The sequence below is a fragment of the Neophocaena asiaeorientalis genome, unplaced genomic scaffold (genome assembly GCF_003031525.2).
Source record: "Neophocaena asiaeorientalis asiaeorientalis breed wild unplaced genomic scaffold, Neophocaena_asiaeorientalis_V1.1 scaffold102, whole genome shotgun sequence".
Taxonomy (NCBI): domain Eukaryota; kingdom Metazoa; phylum Chordata; class Mammalia; order Artiodactyla; family Phocoenidae; genus Neophocaena; species Neophocaena asiaeorientalis.
The window spans coordinates 3,847,768-3,868,669 of record NW_020175078.1 but is presented as its reverse complement, the minus strand read 5'-3'; the positions used below and the strand labels follow the sequence as shown (position 1 = coordinate 3,868,669).

At 36.2% G+C, this 20,902-nt stretch overlaps 1 protein-coding gene across 1 annotated transcript in view; it reads right to left on the bottom strand.

The window, feature by feature from the left end:
- Positions 1-20,902, bottom strand: part of MCM6 (minichromosome maintenance complex component 6) — a 44,456-nt gene that overhangs the window by 3,178 nt on the left and 20,376 nt on the right. Inside the window, exons 9-16 of the mRNA XM_024764125.1 lie at positions 18,659-18,800; positions 17,839-17,946; positions 16,814-16,969; positions 14,143-14,271; positions 12,266-12,427; positions 3,954-4,089; positions 3,318-3,473; positions 960-1,099 (exon numbers count right to left, since the gene is read on the bottom strand). Coding sequence (XP_024619893.1) covers positions 960-1,099; positions 3,318-3,473; positions 3,954-4,089; positions 12,266-12,427; positions 14,143-14,271; positions 16,814-16,969; positions 17,839-17,946; positions 18,659-18,800 — 1,129 coding nt within the window. The remainder of the gene's footprint in view (positions 1-959; positions 1,100-3,317; positions 3,474-3,953; positions 4,090-12,265; positions 12,428-14,142; positions 14,272-16,813; positions 16,970-17,838; positions 17,947-18,658; positions 18,801-20,902) is intronic.

Here is a 20,902-nt window from a genome sequence, read left to right as displayed (position 1 = left end):
TTTTTTTTTTTTTTTTTTTTTTTTTGCGGTACACGGGCCTCTCACTGCTGTGGCCTCTCCCGTTGCAGAGCATAGGCTCTGGACGCACAGCCTCAGCGGCCATGGCTCACGGGCCCAGCCGCTCCGTGGCATGTGGGATCTTCCCGGACCGGGGCACGAACCCACGTCCCCTGCATCGGCAGGCGGACTCTCAACCACTGCGCCACCAAGGAAGCCCAGGAGTGATCAACTTTGACAGATGCTGCTGACAAGCTGAATACTGAAAATAATCAACTGATTGGAGTAGTGAGAAGGTATGTATGTAATGGTCCTTTAAGAGAGTAGAATGAACTGCCTAGGGAAAAGTAATAGCATCGGGCAGTGCTACTGTGAGGTCAGTACTACTGTGACGTTGATAAGACAGCAGTAAAGAATTGTCCAGTTGAGATTTGTGGTCATGAATTTAAAATAAAAGTGGGCACATGGTTGTATGCTTTTCTCCAGATACTTTTAACTGCATAGATATAGGTATAGAAAACGAATTAGATTGAACCAAATCTGGAATTTTGCCAAGCAAGTAATATAAAAGAGAATGAATGAAGTTGAAAGTACAAGAAAAAAGTGATCATGGGATAGATTTTAAGCTGGGTAATGGGGGAGATAAGAACATGAGGAAAGATAAAATGCAGAAAATAGGTGACAGTGGTCAGGATGCTCAAAGGTTTATGGTAGAGTGGAAAACAAAGGTTAAAAACACACAAATAATAAGACCCTAAATTCACTTTACCAGCTTTAAGTTCTGCTTATTTTAGCAGAAGAAATAAGTCAATTAACTGTTAATAATTCTCTCTTGTTTTATACAATTCCTAATTCTGACTAGATCCTAATATTTCAAAATAAATGAACATCTAATGAACCTACAAAGATTTGAGGCATGAACTCCTTCTGTAATACCTCAGCAAGCTTAATTATATACGTACATAGTGGGTGAGTCGATAAATGACTTTCTCTATGATTCTCTTTTTATTTATGAGCTCCTCTTCAGAATCTATTTCTGATTCGATTTCCTTCAAGTACCAATTAACAAGCTCACTCCTCTTTAAGGCCGACTCATCCTCTTCTGTAACAACAAAAAATACATTTAAAAAGGATTAAATTATCCTTGTAGCAAACTGTATTGCCAATTCTTGGAGTCTGCATGCACAAGATAATGTACAGATTAGATAACCTTCAATCTGTCAGAAAACATATCTGCTGAAATAAGATTTGCAATCTTCCAGCATAAGCCTGAAATATTACTTGAATTAAAGTATGCCTTACTTTATCCTGAAAAGAAAAATCTAAAAAAATATAGATTATAAGAAACAAGTTTTTTAAAGCTGTAACGATTTCAAAGTATGAAGGTGTTTCCTTCACCTTCTCATGCTTCACCACCTATGATAATCTGTCAACAGCAGTTGAAAGCATAAATTAGGAATGAAGTCACAGCAAGCAAAACTGCTTAAATACAACTATTCCTCTTTGGAAAGGGGAACACTTTATGGAATTGAGGTCAACCAAGGAGTGAAATCCATAGGTATTCACTCAAAAATAAAAAATTACCAATTTATTCCAGCAAGGTCTATCCTTATTGACTGAACTACCTGTCCTTTAGAGTCCAGAACTCTAAATTCACAAGAAAAGTTGGAACCTGGCAATATTTTAAACTATCACAGATATAAAGTATACTAAAAGAAAACTTCATTTGTCTTGATTTTAGAAATTGCTAAAAAAATACAAAATCAAAATAGGAAAATTTTAGCTTTACTGATGATGTCTCTGAAAAGTTTTATTATGGTTGTACTGAAATTTCAGTGGTTTGTCCAAATGCTTTTGAGTAAGTAATCTCCTTGGTTTACAGTTTAAAGTTTTGCCAGGGGACTTCCCTTGTGGTCCAGTGGTTAAGACTCTGCACTCCCAATGCAGGGGGACTGGGTTCCATCCCTGGTTGGGGAACAAAGATCCCACATACTGCAACGAACCCACGTGCTCTAGAGCCCATGTGCTGCAACCAGAGAAGCCTGCGAGCGGCAACGAAGACCAAGAGCAGCCTAAATAAATAAATGAACTTTAAAAAAAATAAAGTTTTGTTAGAAAACAGCTGTCTTTCTGAAGACTGAGAATTAATAACTTTCCTGGCTGGGTGAATAGCGTCTTTTTTCTTTTTTTAGGGAAAGGAGGAAGACCTAGAATTTATCTGTGGAATGCACTGTGTGGCTGCTAATCATATCTTTGCTCCATTGATGGTTGGCCATGTTTAAAACTTAGTTGCATGAGAGAGAGAAAGAATAATGAAGTACAACGTCAACACAGGAATGTTTGCTCCCAAATCTTTTTATGTGAGAAGGGACTGGAACTAAAACCTCTCTGTCCTTGTTGCCCTTTTACTGCCTTCTTTCCTCCTTCCCACTGGTCCACAGTTCCCAGGGGAATGAGGGCAGAAGCTAAAGGGCTTAAACCTTTTAGTAAGCTAAGACAATCTCTGGTGGTCTCTTCCTCCGTCGCAGTTAGGACACTCTGATGAGAATATGCCTGGAAGCCAGCATACTGACAGTCAAATAAGAATTTTTTGATGGTTAATCACCAAATTGAAGTTTAAGTTCAACCCCTTGATTTAATCACTTTTCCTTCTGCCTTGTGGCTAATTACAGGTTGAGAAAACCTGGATAGCATGGTAAAGCAGTTAAGAACAGGAAGGGTAGTAATGTTCAGGTATCACACTTTACCTACAGAGAAATGAGGATTTTACTTCATTTCTAGTCTGGAATGTACTTGTGCTAACAGCCTTTTGAGTTTCAATTACTTGTCTATGAAATATAAATACTCTAGGAGTCCATCCATTTTAAACAAACCCATTGTAAGGAAAAGTGACTTTGCATCTGTAAAAACATTTGTTAAGTGCGTCTTTATATATTATCAGATCCCAAATTCAGCTTCACAAATATTAAAATAGGCCAAGGACATTAATAAGAATGAGTCATAAACCTTTGACAATGAACTTGTGGGGAAATGTCTGGGCTGGTAGATATGCTGACATTCCCTAGTAGATTTTGTTTGCCAAAGTGAGCTTGTCTAACAGTTTCTCATCTCTTCCGACAAAATAACACAATCTTTAGCAATTAGAAGTTGTTAGCTGATTCAGTTCGTCATAAAGCAGAAACTAACACACCATTGTAAAGCAATTATACTCCAATAAAGATGTTAAAAAAAAAAGTTAGACAAAAAAAAAAAAAGTTGTTTATGTGAATACAGCTTATGTAAGTGACTCAGCATGTGAGCAGCACTAAGTATGGCCTCACCTTCTTCCATCTTTCTGAGGTGAAGCACAATAAGGTTAGAGATTCGGCAGTATTCGGAGAAGCCCAGCCTTAAGGAGGCTTTCGGAACAGCATCTTGGTTCATGTCTTCACTGTGGCCATTAATTCCATTCACAGGAGCAGGGATATCAGCATGACCTAAGTGAAATATTAACTGTTTGAATCTTCTTTCTGTGCCTCCAATACTCCCCTATTAAATGTTTATAAATATACTACTTATATTTTAATACTAATTTTAAAACAACCATATAGTTATACTCAGTATTTAGTAATTGTACAAATAAATTAGAAAGTTTATGAATGCTACCAGTGAAGACAAAAACCCATTTGGAAGGGATGGGAAGATTGGGAGATAAAAGGATTTCATAATCTGAAAGTACATTTGCAATATTAAGTCCACTATCTCCATTTTGGTGTTTTTTCTCTCAGTCTTTCAAGCATATATATTTTATATCAACTAATTATATTTTAACTTAGAAACAGTTAATAAAACTCAATATCCATTTTTTCCCCTTTTGCTAGTAGACTTCACAACCATCAGTAAGTACATTTTTACCATGACATCTCAGAGAACATTTTGGTCCCTAACTCTAGAACAGTCATGAACAGACACCTCACCATGGATGCCATCTGGGCCCTCATCTACCTCCATCTGGGCATCTTCGTCTTGATCTAGATTGACATCAGGTGTTTCTACACGGATGATTGATTTATTCAGTAACCTGAAAGCTTCCTTCACATGTTTAGGCTGGACCTAAGCCAATCAAGATGAAGTAAATCAGTAAGCCAGTCTTTTTGATATAACAAACAGACTTTCTCCATATGAAATTACAGTGGCATTTTGGTTTTCTCACATTCTCCCTCTACACAACATAAAATATGAGAGAACACCATAAATTCACCAGAATGGTTAAAAGGACCGACAATATTGAGAATGTAGACAACTTTCATTCATTGCTGTTGGGAATATAAATTGTTACAACCATTATGGAAAACTGATTTTCAGGCTTTACTAAACTGCACACATCTACAATCTATGACCCAATGATTCCACTCCTAGGTACACACCAAACAGAAATGTACGTATAAATACATCAGATGAACTAAAAGAGACCTGCACATCCCATAAGAACCCAAATTGGAACTATCCAAATGTCCATTAATATAAGAATGAGCCAATCACTGTGATACATTCACTGATAGTTATGTGTATTTAACCACAACTGGGAGGGGAAAAAAGGTTGAAAACAACCTAACTAACCATCAGGAAAAGTATGGTTAGAATACTATATAACCATAAAGAAAAAAAAAAAAAAAAGGTTATCCTCAGAGAACAGTAGCAGTGACTGTAAACAAACTGAAAGGGTAGCTCTTAGAGACGCTAGTAAGGAATGTTCAACTTCCTGATCTGGGTATAGATTACATAGATATGTTCATTGAAAGTTAACAGAACTGTACACTTGTGATTTGTGCACTCTCTGTACATATGTTTTGCCTCAAAAAAAAAAGCCTACTTAGAAGAAAAATTACAAGTCTATTTGGGGGCAGGGGGAGACTCCTTTAAGTCCTTGTATGAATAATCAACAGTCTCTCTAAATCTACTCCCTTCCTAACGAGCTGAGCCCTATAACAATAGATAAACCCAGCAGAGCAGCCTTTTTTTTTTTCTTTAAATACATTACCACCTGCAATGAAACTTTAAGCCATTTGAGAACAGTCAATATCAAGACATATCCTAGTAAACTTACTGGTCTACAAAAATAAGAAAGAATACTTTGGAAAGAGAAAAATATCGAACTACTTATGGAGGAAAAATTAATAATCAAGGGCTGGCCTCAGATTTTCCAAAAGAACAAGTGATATCAGGATACAATAGAAAAATTTATAAGAAAAGAAAATATGAGCCAGAGGTTGGATGTCATTCAGGTAAAGACTACAAATAACCCTGTTGAACATAACACTCAGGGAATATTATTCCCATGAACTCATCTTTTTCATCAAACCCTTGAAAAAAGGCCAATTTTCAATCAGCAAAGTGATAAGTTAGAAATCGTAACAAATTTATCTCCAATGATCATGCTTGCACATATTTAGCTACAAAACTAAGACTTAAACAAACGTGGGAATTAAGAGTGACAGAACAAAATGTAAATGGTATATGTCCTGAAGATGGAGGGGTACAGGGAGACCCGAGAGATGGGAGTAAATTTGCTGATAGCCCCCAAAATGAGTGGAAGACGTAAATAAACATTTCTCCAAAGACATACAGATGGCCAAGACGCATATGAAAAAATGCTCAACATCACTAACTACTAGAGAAATGCAAATCAAAACTACAATGAGGTATTACCTCACACCAGTCAGAATGGCCATCACCAAAAAATCTACAATTAGTGCTGGAGAGGGCATGGAGAAAAGGGAACCCTCTTGCACTGTTGGTAGGAATGTAAACTGATACAGCCACTGTGGAGAATGGTATGGAGGTTCATTAAAAAAACTAAAAATAGAATTACCATATGACCCAGCAATTCCACTACTGGGCATATACCCAGAGAAAACCATTAATTCAAAAAGACATATGCACCCCAATATTCATTGCAGCACTATTTACAATAGCCAGGTCATGGAAGCAACCTAAATGCCTATTGACAGATGAATGGTTAAAGAAGATGTGGTACATATATACAATGGAATATTACTCAGCCATAAAAAGGACAGAAATTGGGTCATTTGTAGAGGCGTGGATGGACCTAGAGACTGTCATACAAAATGAAGTAAGTCAGAAAGAGAAAAACAAATGTCATATATCAACACATATACGTGGAATCTAGAAAAATTGTACAGATCAAACTTTTTGCAAGGCAGAAAAGACATAGAGAACAAACGTATGGACACCAAGGAGGGAAAGGGGAGGTGGGATGAATTAGGAGATTGCAATTGACATATATATACACTAATATGTATAAAATAGATAACTAATGAGAACCTGCTGTATAGCACAGGGAACTCCACTTTGCTGTACAGCAGAAACTAACACAACATTGTAAAACAACTATACCTCAATTAAAAAAAATTTTGCTGATTGCCTCTCACCTGTAACAGATGATAAATCAAGCCATGGATAAGCATATCTGACTGTGCAAAGGTAAACAGTAAAATATTATTTACTAAAATCAGGTGGTTGGGAGGGAAGGGAAGAAGAAAGAAGATGAAACATGATAATTTTATCACTTCATAGTAGAGAACCAATAGAGAACTAAGGGTACAATATAAAGTTATAATAATAAAAGTAACCACTAAAATAACTTTCTGAATCTCAGAACTACACATACAAGCAAAAGCAAAGTGACCACAAAATGAAAAATCATGTCAACTATAAAAAGAAAACAAAAACAAAAACCCAAATAAACCTATCTCTCACACCAATAAATGTAAATGGGTTTAACTTACATGCTAAAAAAAATTTTCTTTGCGTCACAAAACAAAATCCAACTCTATGCTGTATACGTATATAAGACACACTTAAACTTACTCAGAAATGCCGAAAAATAGTAAAAAGTTAGGCAAAGGTATACCTAACAAAGAAAGCAAGGTGGAGTTCAGGCCAAAAGGCATAAATGAGACAAAGTTAGAGGATACAAATCTCATGAAAATATATGTACCAGTTAAGAGAACAACAATATCAGTAAAATAGAATTTATAGGAGAAAAAAGGATAAATACAAAGAGACAATAACTATGTTGGTAGAGAAATAAAACCTATTCATAGGAGACTTTTCTTTTAATTAATTAATTAATTATTGGCTGCATTGGGTCTTCGTTGCTGTGTGCAGGCTCTAGTTGCAGCGAATGGGGGCTACTCTTCATTGCAGCGCCCAGGCTTCTCCTTGCGGTGGCTTCTCTTGTTGCAGAGCACGGCCTCTAGGCACGTGGGCTTCAGTAGTTGTGGCTCACGGGCTCTAGAGCGCAGGCTCAGTAGCTGTAGCTCATGGGCTTAGGTGTTCCACAGCATGTGGGATCTTCCCAGACCAGGGCTTGAACCCTTGTCCCCTGCGCATTGGCAGGCGGATTCTCAACCTCTGCACCACCAGTGAAGTCCCCATAGGAGACTTTTAACTTTCAATCTAGAGAAGATACAGTAGACCAAAAAACCCCACAAAAAAATAGAAGACCTATGTAACCTAATAAGGTAACCTCCCCCTTCACAGATATATAAAATTATATACACTGTAAACAGAGACTAGGTCTTCCATTGAAGTGCTCATGGAACACTTATGGAAATGGGCTCTGGGCTACAAAGCATCCAAAAACCAAATTCCAAAATACCAAAAAACTAAATGAGAAACATAGACATCATTTTCTAATCACAATGCAGTAAAATTAAAACAAGCAACCAAAAAAACACATTTTAACTGGATATTATTAAACTCTGAAACAACTCTTGGTAGTGGATACTTTTCTAGGAAAATGTAGCTTACCAAAACTGACCCAAGAAGAGATAGAAAATCTAAACAAGACTGACTTCCATGGCAGAAATTAAGAACCATGCACCCAAATTGTATACACTAGACCCAGAGAGTTTTACTTGAGAATTCATATCAGTAAAACAGCAGATAATTTTAATGCAATAGAAAACCATTCTAGAATAGAGAAAAAAGAGAAAAACTTTCAAAAATGTAAATGAAATAACCACGATAATAAAACAGACTGCAAAAACAAATGGAATCAATGTTTTTTATGAGTACTGCTTTAAAAATTCTAACAGCAAACAGAAGCCAAATGCATTCAAAAAGTGGGATTTATTCCAGGAAGGCTTGACATTAGAAAGTCTATTAATTTATTTTTCATTTTAATAGATCCAGGAGAAAAAAAAATCATGATTAACTCTATACACACTAAAAAGACAACTGGCCAAAAAAAAAAAATCTTCTTGATAAAAATATTCAAGACATAATAAGAAATGTATAGTTCCTATTGATAAAAACACATCCTATCTCAGCCACAGAGCCAATTAGGAACAAGAAAAAAATGTCCAATGAACTTTAAAACCTATTGAGTGAAACAAAAGACATATGTGGAAAAATCTAGAAACAATAAATGCTGGAGAGGGTGTGAAGAAAAGGGAACACTCCTGCACTGCTGGTGGGAATGTGAACTAGTACAGCCACTATGGAGAACAGTATGAAGGTTCCTTAAAAAACTACAAATAGAACTACCATATGACCCAGCAATCCCACTACTGGGCATATACCCTGAGAAAACCATAATTCAAAAAGAGTCACATACCAAAATTTTCATTGCAGCTCTATTTACAATAGCCCAGAGATGGAAACAACCTAAGTGCCCATCATCGGATGAATGGATAAAGATGTGGCACATATATACAATGGAATATTACTCAGCCATAAAAAGAAACGAAACTGAGCTATTTGTAGTGAGGTGGATAGACCTAGAGTCTGTCATACAGAGTGAAGTAAGTCAGTAAGAGAAAGATAAATACCGTAAGCTAACACATATATATGGAATTTAAGGAAAAAAAATGTCATGAAGAACCTAGGGGTAAGATAGGAATAAAGACGCAGACCTACTGGAGAACGGACTGGAGGATATGGGGAGGGGGAAGGGGGAGCTGTGACAAAGCAAGAGAGAGGCATGGACATATATACACTACCAAACGTAAGGCATAGCACACGGAGATCAGCTCCCTGCTTTCTGACCACCTGGAGGGGTGGGATAGGGAGGGTGGGAGGGAGGGGGACGCAGGAGGGAAGAGATATGGGAACACGTGTATATGTATGGCTGATTCACATTGTTGTGAAGTGGAAACTAACACACCATTGTGAAGCAATTGTACCCCAATAAAGATGTTAAAAAAAAAAAAAGACATAAGTGGAAAGATAATGAGGTCTCTGGTACTCAGAACTGTTAACGAATGTTTGCTTTTCTCATTCTAGACACCTGAAAGGAAGGCACTGCTTTAACCTCTTGAACTTAGGCATGGCCGTGTTAATTCCTCTGACCAATGAAATGTGACCAGCAGTGTCACGTCATTTCTAGATAGAAGGTTAAGAAATGGCATATGATTCACCTTGTCTTTTCTGTCTTCTGTGATCATGGAAGTGTATGTCAAGAAAGAACCTTTACATCAGCCTGAATTTCTGAGCGATGTGAAGCGCAGAGCCTCTGGGTAACATAAATGAACATGAAGTATGAGCAAAAAAATGTAATTGTTTCTGTTTTAAACAGCTAAGATTTTTATAGTGGCATAATCTAGATTCTAACCGCTATTATGCTTTCTTAGACAGAAAAAATCATCATAGAGAAGTCAATTCTCCATATTAACATATAAATTTAACATGTTCTCAATATCAATAATTTTTTGGGGGGTATACTATTTTTATTTTATTCATATTTAAATTTCACCTCAAATACTGAGCTCAAGTATATGCTGGCCCTATGTTCAGATTTTTGAAATAAAGATAAATGGACAGATAGCTTTAAGGGTGAATGTATTTCATATTTCACAATATATTCAACAATTAGGGAAAATCTAGGGGGTGGTATAATTATATACCTTTATACATTTAGTAGCACAAGTACAGGGAAAAGCCATGCAACTGGAGGAAAAACCCATTTCAGGGCTGAACAGAGAGGTCCTTGAAAGCCAACAGAATCTCCCCTTGACTTCAGACAAACCAAGGAGTCTGTCAGTATACAAAAACCACTGAATGCAGGAGCAATAGGATAGGTATTAAGGAATTGGTTCTTGCCAATCAGGATTATGTGGGCCAGTCTGAAGTGAGCAGAGGTAGCTGGAGGCTGGAAATGTTGTAGCTCAAGTTCAGAATCTGTAGATTAGAACAGCAGTCTAGAGACAGAATGGTTAGTGCTTTGTTCAAAAATTCCTGGGTTTTCCAAACAAGTTCCTAGGATGCTTTCCTCAAACAGTGAATATCAATCATCAATAAAAACCAAAACAAAACAAAGCCAGCTGGCTATTAAGTTCACAACAGCCAAAAGAGAACAATGCAGTGGAACATGCATTGGAACAAAAGTACAACAATGCAGTGGAACAAAAGAGAACATTTAAAATATCGTGGTACTAATGCAAGAGGAGGCTAAGACAGCACAGGAACAGAATTCAGGAAGAGATCCTAACAAACACAAGAATTTAATATATAATAAAAGCATACCAAACCAGTGTGGAAAAGATGGATTGTTCAGTAAGTGGTGTTGGAACAACTAGGAAACTAGCTGAAAAAGATTCAACTGATTTACACCTCACATCTTACAGAAGGATAAATACCAAATGTTTGAATGATTTAAATACAAACAATGAAACCATCTAAATGCTTGAGGAAATACTGAGAAAATTCTTTTATAATCTTAGAGTGGGGGAGGCCTTTCTAATAAAACAAAGTAAAAAGTGAACAAAGAATATGATCATAAAAGGAAGTAGAAATGGCTCTTAAATATATGCAAAAACACTCGATTTTATTCAGGAACTGCATCTGTGTATATATATATGCATATTTATTTTATATCATATGCATTTACTACCTACTGAAAAACCAAAAAAAGGAAAGAAAAATCTGTTAGAAATTCTCCAAGACACGTCAGTTCTACGAAATTCATTTTAAGAAACATTACAACGAAGAAAAAAGAAAAGGTACAAATGTTAGTATGGTTTTTAAGAATTCCCCTCCATCATGGCTTATTCTTTCTCTACAGATTCCACTATATTCCTCCCAATACCCTTCACTCTAAACTTTCCACCTTCACTCTAAAAATGCCTATCAAAATTCTATACACCCTTCAGTGATCCAGTTTAAATGTTGGCATCTCCCCAAACCCTCCACCTTTGTTATGAAATAATTCATTGATCTCTGTACTCTTTGCTGATGACACTCTATCTAATATCCTCTCTCATATTTCACATGCTTAATTAAACATATGTCTTGCTCCTACCAAACTATCAGCAATGGAAGACAGGGGCTCTTTTATTCATCTCCTAACTTACAAAGATGTCCACTAAATGTCAGGAGAATCAAAGAATAACAAGTAAGACAGTGTGAAAGTATTTTGTAAACAGTAAAGCACCACATCAGAGAATTTGAAAAATTAGACAAAAGGAAAAAAGCCAAAAAATGAAATCTATGAGATAGAAATGGTGAATGAAGTAAGAACAGTGGTTACTTCTGGGGAAGGAAGGGTGCAAGGGAACTTTTTAGGATGATGTAAACCTTCTATGTTACGAGCTGAGTGGCCACAAGGGTGTATGTAAAAAGTCAAAGCTGTACATTTTTCTCTATGTGAATTATACCTCAATCATACTATTAAGAAAAATAGCCAAACTCCTTCCTCAAACAAAATCTTACACTGTCTAAAATATAAAGCTAGATAAAAGCAGGGCTTGTTTGCTTGAAGCAGAGATGAGGGCATCCTTCCACTCTGCAACCCATTTACGCCCTAAATACCCACTGACATGTACCTGTAGAACCCAGGGCTCAAAGAACAATTTAATATACATATGTTATACAAAGGAGAATTCCCTTATTAGGAGACTGGAGGCTACATTATCATATCCGTATCCCCTGCCCACAGGCCTAGCACATTGTAGGATTTAAACAATTTTTCCTTGAATGAATAGCATTAATCTTGAACTCACCTCTATATGTATGTACTCTATAATCTATGTCATGATTATCTCATTATCATTAATCTAACTACTACATTCAATAAATGGTTGACAGCAACATTCTTCAAGGGGAAAACCCCAGGGTCAGGGGTCATGTATCCTACGAGCACTCAATAGTCATATAAAAATAAATCTGCAGCTAATGCTAGTTATGTCCTATACCAAACATAAAAACAGCTTGTAAGCCAACAAATCAATTTCTCTTTCCCATTATGTTAGAGTGACGTTGATACCTCATCACAGCAGTGCATCCGAGCCATTGCTTCAGAAAGACGGATCATGCTCTCAAGCTGTCGCACTGTAATCCTCCATGAAGACTTGGTTACTCCAGAACCATCCCTCTGGCGGAGGCGTTTATACTGTTCCACAATGAAGTCCTCCGACTCTTTAGAAATCTGTTCCAGAATATCAGTGAAGTCACTTAATGGGAGCACCTTTAAACATTAAGTTTAAGAGCCTCCCAGGTGAAGATACTCTGGGGGAACTAAGAAGGTCAAAACTTTGAAACCAATGACAAGAAATTAATACTGAAATGCCTTTCAAAAGAAACTAATACAAAGGAGGACTATGAATTCCATGTACTAATTTTATGAATAGGAAGACAGTAGAGTTAGTATTTAAGCAAATGACCATTTCTAAACAATGTATACTTTTATACCCAACATGCCAAAGCTCATTAAACAAATTACTGCTCAGGCTATTCTTGAGGCTCAGTTAATTAACTTATGCAGTCTTTGGGAAAAAGAAAAGTCAATATATAGAATACTGCCCCCTATCAGTGGGTTCACGTTCTGTGGTTTCAGTTACCTGTGGTCACCTGAAGTCTGAAAATATTAAACAGAAAAACCCAGAGATAAACAATTTATAAGTTTTAAATTGTGCACCATTCTGAGAATTGTGATGAAATTTTACGCTGTCCAATGTCCCATCTGGGACAAGAATCATCCCTTTATCCAGTGTATCCACACTGTATATGTTACCTGCTTATTAGTCACTTAGTAGCCATTTTGGTTATCAGATCAACTGTTAGGGTAACATAGTGCTTGTGTTCAAGTAACCCTTATTTTACTTAATAATGGCCTCAAAGTGCAAGAGTAGTAATGCTGGCAATTCAGATATTCTCTTATTGTGCCTAACTTATAAACTGAACTTTATCACAGGTATGTACGTATAGGAAAAAACATCGTATGTATAGGGCTTGGTACTATCCGTGGTTTCTGGCATCCACTGGGGGTCTTGGAACATATACCCTACTGTATATATACCTTATTATTAGTTAAATAATAACAACAAAATGAGGCATACTAAAGAATACTGTTTTCCAGAGCAAGGAACTAAGCATATTAAGGAAGCATGCCAAAGTCAAGAGGGACCAGCGTAGTCATGGAGAACAAATGCCTCTGCAAACAAAAGTGCTTTACCCTTCCCTTGGGACAGTGAGAGTCAATCCCAATATTAAGTGAAGGTGACAGATAATTAAAATCTAAGCATAACTCCCAAAAGTCAAGCCAGAAAGAGTATAAAAACCTCAACCAGAATCAAACAATTTTTTTTGTACTCTACTTTAGGAAAATGTCAAAAAAATATGCATTATGGAGGTTTATCTTAAAAATAAATGTCCAAGTGAGCACCCTGGATCCTGTATTGTAAAAGTTACTCATGTTCATTACAATAACCTAGAGGAATACAAGCTTTCCTCAGAGATAGATTTGAGAGCATTCAGTAGACTACTGATTTAAGCACATGCAGTTTTAAGATTGTTAGGAATAATGGTTGAAATAAAAGGATATCCTACTTTATTTGGTTATTTAAAACTGTTCACCCATAAAAATCTTTTTATTATACCTAAAAAGTTAAAGAAATGGAATTTTTCAGACTTTAAAAAAATTCCCTTTCTCAAGTCTCTCTGAGGAAACAAACTGTTCTCAAAAAAACCAAAAACAAACCAGAAAACCCAAACTAAAATCAAACCAACCAACTAACCAACCAAATGACCTTAAAAAAAACACCCAAACAAGTCAGGTTCAGTTAATTTCCATACAATGCTTTTGTTTAAATGCCACTTTCATATACTTATTATGCCCAATTACAGTACAAAAGGGCAGGTTACCTTGGGCTTAAACTGTCTTGCAAAAAGAAGATACCTCCTGATATCATCAAGGGAATACACACGATCAATTGATTCTTCAATTCTTGAATGCAAGTCTACTATTCGCCTGGCGATAGCATAGTCTGTAACCTAATTCAAAATAAGAAAGTCATTTTAATCAGTTATAGTAATATCCACTCCAGACTATCCCAGGCATTAAGAAATTTTTTATAGCTAACAACAAGCTCTAATATGCCACCATAAGATGTATTAATGGGTTCAAATTTCTGACGAAAATTTAGTACCACATCCAAAATCAAAAGTTTAAATGTATACCTTTGCCCTACTCTAAGACTATTCCTGAAGGAATTTACTGACTTTAATATGGCAGAAATAAGATTTCTAGGGCCCTAAGTGTGTCTAGAAGCATTAATTCATGCAACCCTCACAAAACATTTATTAGGTAGATAATTATTACCCCCACTTTACAGATGAATAAATTGAGGCCTGGAAAGATTAAGTAACTTGTCCACACAGTTAGTAATAGAGCAAGGATTTGAAGAGTCTAGTTTCAGAGTCCATCCTCTACATTACGTTGCCGCTTATGAACATACGAATGATGATCATCACAGAACCGTTATTAACATTGAAAAAAATAAAGTCACACTAAAAATATGCAATACTCTCAAATAGTACAGAAAAAAAAAAAGTAGAGATACACAGCAAATGGTAAAGCAAATGGGGCAAAAAGTTAATGTGAACTGAATAAAGGGTGTATGAGTATTATATGCACTGTTATATTTCCTGCAACTTTTCTGTAAGTTTGAAATTATTTGTAATTAAAAAGCTAAAAAACTAATTTAGTAAATTATATATAGACAGAAATATATGAAAATCAGACAATGCCCAACAATGGGGGGGAGGGGACTGGGTTAAACATTTATATAGATTTGTGAAGGAAAAGAACCAAACCCAAACATAAAAAACGAAAACGCTCTAAACATTCACATTAATGGCAGGCAAATTTTATCTAGATGAATTTATAATTTTGCTGTAAGCAAGAGGTATGCATTGTACCTAATGTACTGTAGGACCTCCATGCTCAGCAATTAAAAGTACAGTACAACATGACCTTCTACAGAAGGTCATTTTGTACTTCTGTGCACATCTGAGATGTGCAATGTTGTTAAATATTTAAGTCTAAGTATAAATAACTCTAATACTGACATGTTAGAATGTAAGTAAATCTGCAGTTTTTTTAAAAAAAATTTTCTTTTATTTCTTTATTTATTTATGGCTGCATTGGGTCTTTTTTGCTGCGCGCAGGCTTTCTCTAGTTGCAGCGAGTTCAGCAATTAAAAGTACAGTACAACATGACCTTCTACAGAAGAGGCCCAGTGAGAGGCCTGCGTACTGCAAAAAAAAAAAAAAAAAAAACTTAATGAGTATGGTTGGGAATTAACTGAAATACTTTTTTTTTGAGAATTAAAAAACAGTAACAAGGGGACTTCCCTGGTGGTCCCGTGCTTAAGAATCTGCCTTCCAATGCAGGGGACGTGGGTTTGATCCCTGGTCAGGGAACTAAGATCCCACATGCCGTGAAGCAACTCAGCCTGCACGCCACAACTACTGAGCTCGCATGTCACCACTACTGAGCTTGTGCGCCTCAATTAGAGATCCTGAGTGGGCTTTCTCTAGTTGCAGCGAGAGGGGGCTACTCTTCATTGAGGTGGCTTCTCTTGTTGTGGACCACGGGCTTTAGGTGTGCGGGCCTCAGGAGTTGTGGCTCGTGGGCTCTAGAGCAGAGGCTCAGTAGTTACAGCGCATGGGCTTAGTTGCTCCGCAGCATGTGGGATCTTCCCAGACCAGGGCTCGAACCCGTGTCCCCTGCATTGGCAGGCAGATTCTTAACAACTGTGCCACCAGGGAAGTCCCTAAATCTGCAATTTTATATTCAATCTTAACACTCTTACATTGGCAGGCAGATTCTTAACAACTGTGCCACCAGGGAAGTCCCTAAATCTGCAATTTTATATTCAATCTTAACACTCTTACATAGTTAGGAAAAAAAAATGTGACATGCAATAATTTGATAGGAAGACAGAGGAAGACAAATGACTCAATTTGAAAAAAAAGAAAAAGAAAAATTTGTTTGGTACCCCAATTCTTTTCAACCTTAATGAAAGAACAAAAACAAAAACAAAAATCTAATAAAAATCATCATGTCACCACTACTGAGCTTGTGCGCCTCAATTAGAGATCCTGAGTGCCACAAACTACAGAGCCCACGTGCCCTGGAGCCTGTGCACCAAAACTAGAAAAGAGAAAACCTGCGTGCCACACTAGAGAGAAGCCTGCGCAATGCAACAAAAGATCCCACGTGCCACAACTAAGACCCAGTGCAGCCATAAATAAATAAGTAAATAAGTAATTAATTTTTTAAAAAAACAAAACAAAAACAGCAACAAAACCAAAAAACTTGATGTTCAACACAATTAAGCAGAACCAGCAATTCAAGTGATTTTCAGTTGCTTAATAAACCCGTGTCCAATCCTGTGCCACTCTGAGAGAAATGAAAGGTCAGTGACAACACATGCACCAGTTCTTCAGGAGTACATCCTCCAGGCTTGTCTCACTCAATTTTTCAAACTGGAAATAATAAAGGAAGCTCAGAGCGATAGCTCATAGTTACCTCATTACATTCATCCACAAGTATAAAGAAGAGATCAAATCGGGACATGATAGGAGCTGACAAGTTTATATTCTGTTTCAGTGATTTTGATCTGTCATAGTGTCCACTGATTGGGTTTGCTGCTGCCAAAATGGATGTCCTGGCATTTAGAGTAGCCTGACCACAAAAGGAAAAATCATGACAGGTTTAAAAAGACAACTGTAATGGCATATGACAAAATGCTCAACCTCATTCATAATGAACTAAATGCAAACCAAAAGAATAAGATATCATCTTTCACCCAGTGAATCATCAAAATTAAAGTCTGATAATATATAGCAACAGGTACTCCCATATGATGTTGATGGTATGATGTGCACACCCTTTAAGCCAGCAATTTCTTACGGAGAATTTATCTTGCAGCTAGGTACAGGAAGATACGTACAAGGATATTTACAATATTGTTTGTAATACTAAAGGCTGGAAATGACCTGAATGTCACTCTTCTTTATAAGAGTCTAATGAGCCAAACTGGGGTATGTACAATTGAAAATCATGGAGTAATAAAAAGACAAGTGGACCTAATATATACTGGTATAGAAAGATTACCAAAATAAAATTATGAAGTTAAATGAACAAGGAACAAAACTGTATGTGTATTATGCTTATTTATGATAAAATATTCCTAAAAGGGACATAAACTCAGCAGATACTTCTGAGTATCTACTGGTGCTAGGAGTTGGAGGGGAAGATTTCTCTTTTTAACTTATGGTTTAATGTATTGCTTACATTTTTCTTAACTATTTGAATGTATTACTTTTATTTTTAAAGTTTGATTTCTCTCTAATGCTAGTTACAATATTGTACTTATTATTTTCATTTAAATAATCCATCGACTTGATTAATAATCCTCAAGGCTGTGTTTTCCGATTCAGTAAACTGCATTTCATGTTGAAGTAATGCATTTTATCCAAGTGATCGTCTAGAGCTACATTAATCTACAAGACTAAGGCAAGATGCAATGGAACAGAAGTGGACAAACGTACCTTCACTCCTGCTTTAGTGATGGAGATGGTCTGCTGTTCCATAGCTTCGTGAATAGCAACTTGATCCCGCACCTCCATCTTATCAAATTCATCAATACAACACACACCCTGTAACCAAACAAACCTAGCATAAGAAACTGCCTTTCAGATCTCAAACGGCAAGGAAACTCAAAGTTTGCTACCACAGAGACCTTTCAGTTCTTTTAAACAACTAAGATAGGTAAGTAAGCAATCCTAACTCCCTCTACTAGAATAAGACAGTACAATAGTTCCCAGAGCTCGAGGCAACCATACTCTTTTGACTCATTTTAAACCAAGAGTGAAACTAAAAACATGCAGTTACTTACTGCACTTTTATTCAACATCAAAACCTTGTGTAAATCTCAGGGTCAAAATATGCTGGGTTACCTCAGTGTTGACTTTAGGCTGGGAAAGTGAAGGATGGAGTTGGAACATAATGTTTATAAGTATATATAGCTACAATTTACACGCATTCACAGAGCTAACTGATCTATGACAAATACATGCAAAATGCAATAGATATACTCATAGATGTGTCACAGTCTAGAAAGGAAAACTGCTGAGAAGTACTAGTCACAGCAAACACACAAGCTCAGGGCAAGTAATACGTTCTAGAGAAGTTCAGAAAGTGCTGATTAATGATGACAATCCCAATTTCTAGATTAATAAAACCATGAATTATTTACTAAAAGTACTTATTAAAAAGAGGACATCTCCTTAATAGGAACTTATAGGCCTTTATTGATAGGGATGGGGATATTCTGATTTCTTTATATCCAAGAGGGTAAAATGTTCTTACATTATCAGCCAGCATCAAAGCTCCAGCCTCAATGACAAACTCATGAGATTCTTCATCTCTCACAACAGCTGCTGTTAAGCCAGCAGCACTGGATGCTTTGCCACTGGTATAGACAGCTCTGGGACTGAATTCCTCCACGTGCCTGTTCAAGGTTATCATATTCATTAATATATGACTACAAAGCAACCTTTTCAGGATTATCAGCTGGTTATGGCTTATGTCAAGTAAGAATTTAAATTTCTAAAAGAACATTTGAAAGAGGTATTAAGAAAAAAAGCAATTCATAAAGACACATGCCATAGACCAAAGAGAAAGCCTTTTCTCCCTTGGTCTTTTAAATAGGTCAAATCCATTCCTGTTAAAGGAAGATGAAGTTCATACATGGCAAAAACAATGATAAACAGTTCAGCAAAAATGATCTATTAGAAGGCCCTGCACTTAAAATGAAAACAAACAAAAAACAAAACAAAACAAACAAACTACAACAAAAAAAAGAAAAGAAAACAAAACAAGATGGGACATTTATTCCAAAAAGGCAAGGCTGGTTTAACATCTAAGAATCAATAACATGCCATATTAAAAAATGATAAGAACCACCTTAACAGATGCAGAAAAAGCATGTCAAAAAATCTAACAGCCATCATGATAAAAACTCAACTAACTAGAAGAGACTTTCCCTCAATCTGGTAAAGGGCATCTATTAAAACCCACAGCTAACGTCATACATAATGGTAAAAGGCTGAATGCTTTCCCCCTAAGAGCAGGAACAAGACTTAGGGGTCTGCTCTTGCCACTTCTATTCAACATTATACTGAAAGGTTCAGCCAGGGCAACTAGGCAAGAAAAAGTCACCCAGATTTGAAAGAAACAACAACTATCACCATTTGCAGTTAACATGATCTTGTCGACAGAAAATCCTATGAAATCCACTATAACAGAACTAATAAGTCAGTTCTTGCGATGCTGCAAGATAAAAGATCAATAATTGTATTTCTACACACTTGCAATAAACAACCCAAAAATTTAACTAAGAAAACAGTTCCATTTACAATAGCATCAAAAAGAATAAAATACTTAGAAATAAGTTTAATAAAAGAAGAGCAAGCTTATACCCTGAAAACTACAAAACATTACTGAAAGAAATTAAAGAAGACCAAGATATCCCATGTTAATGGATCAAAAGACTTAATATTGTTAAAAAGCAAACAGTCGTGTACAATACTGTTCAGAGGCAACACTGCAGTACATCTTTCTGTGGTGGTGGTGGGAGAGGTGGGAGGCAGGGGCAGAGGAAATGAGGAGAAAAAAAGAGAATTCTCTTAACACAGGACTATTACCTTCAAATCTAGAACTCAGTCCCTGATATACTTGAAGGAAATAGTATTTAATCATAAAACTTCAACTAAAAATGTTTCAGCTTCTAGAACATTTCCATGTTAAAAATTTCCCAGACAAATAAAGGAAAGGCAGCTTGATATAGTATGAAGAGTACATGCTTGGCAGTCAAAATGCTAAGTTCTAATATTCATGGCTTAGAGGCACTTGTCAGCTCTATGCAGTTAGGCAAATCACTGAGGCTCAGAGAAGTTTTGATTGCCTCCCTAAAAGAAGAGAATAATATTACATGCCTGTCTGGATGCTGGTAGGATAAGACATAACACACACACACACACACACACACACACACACACACACACACACACAGCACCAAGAACACAGCAAGTTCTCAAAAACTGGTTGCTCTTATCTTGACCTCTAAGTTTCTTAAAAGTTTGAAAGTAAGCAAGTGTTTTATTATAGCTTTTAAAAATAAGCAAAAATTGCTGAAGTAGTACTCATACTGATAGGTTTAGCATAAAATGTCTCATCTTTATCACACTGTTTTTGGAAAGAGTGTCCTCTTTAAGAACCTTAAGGATGTTTGTATTCTTAATCTCAGCAATCCTATGCCTAGGAATTTACCCAAAGGAAAATAATAAAATAAAAACTTATACACATTATGATGTTCACTGTATTTGACTATTAAAATAAATTACTGTTAAATTGTCTAATATCAGGCTAGGGGAATGATTTTGTAAGTTATACCAACAAAAAACAACAATCATGAAAATAAAGAAACATGGAAAAATATTTAGGGTAAATTAAAATTATGCATGCTGTGACTTACAACCATGAAAATATATTCATATATTCAAAGACTTTTACACAAAGATTAAAAAAATTCTATGTGGGACTGGAATTACA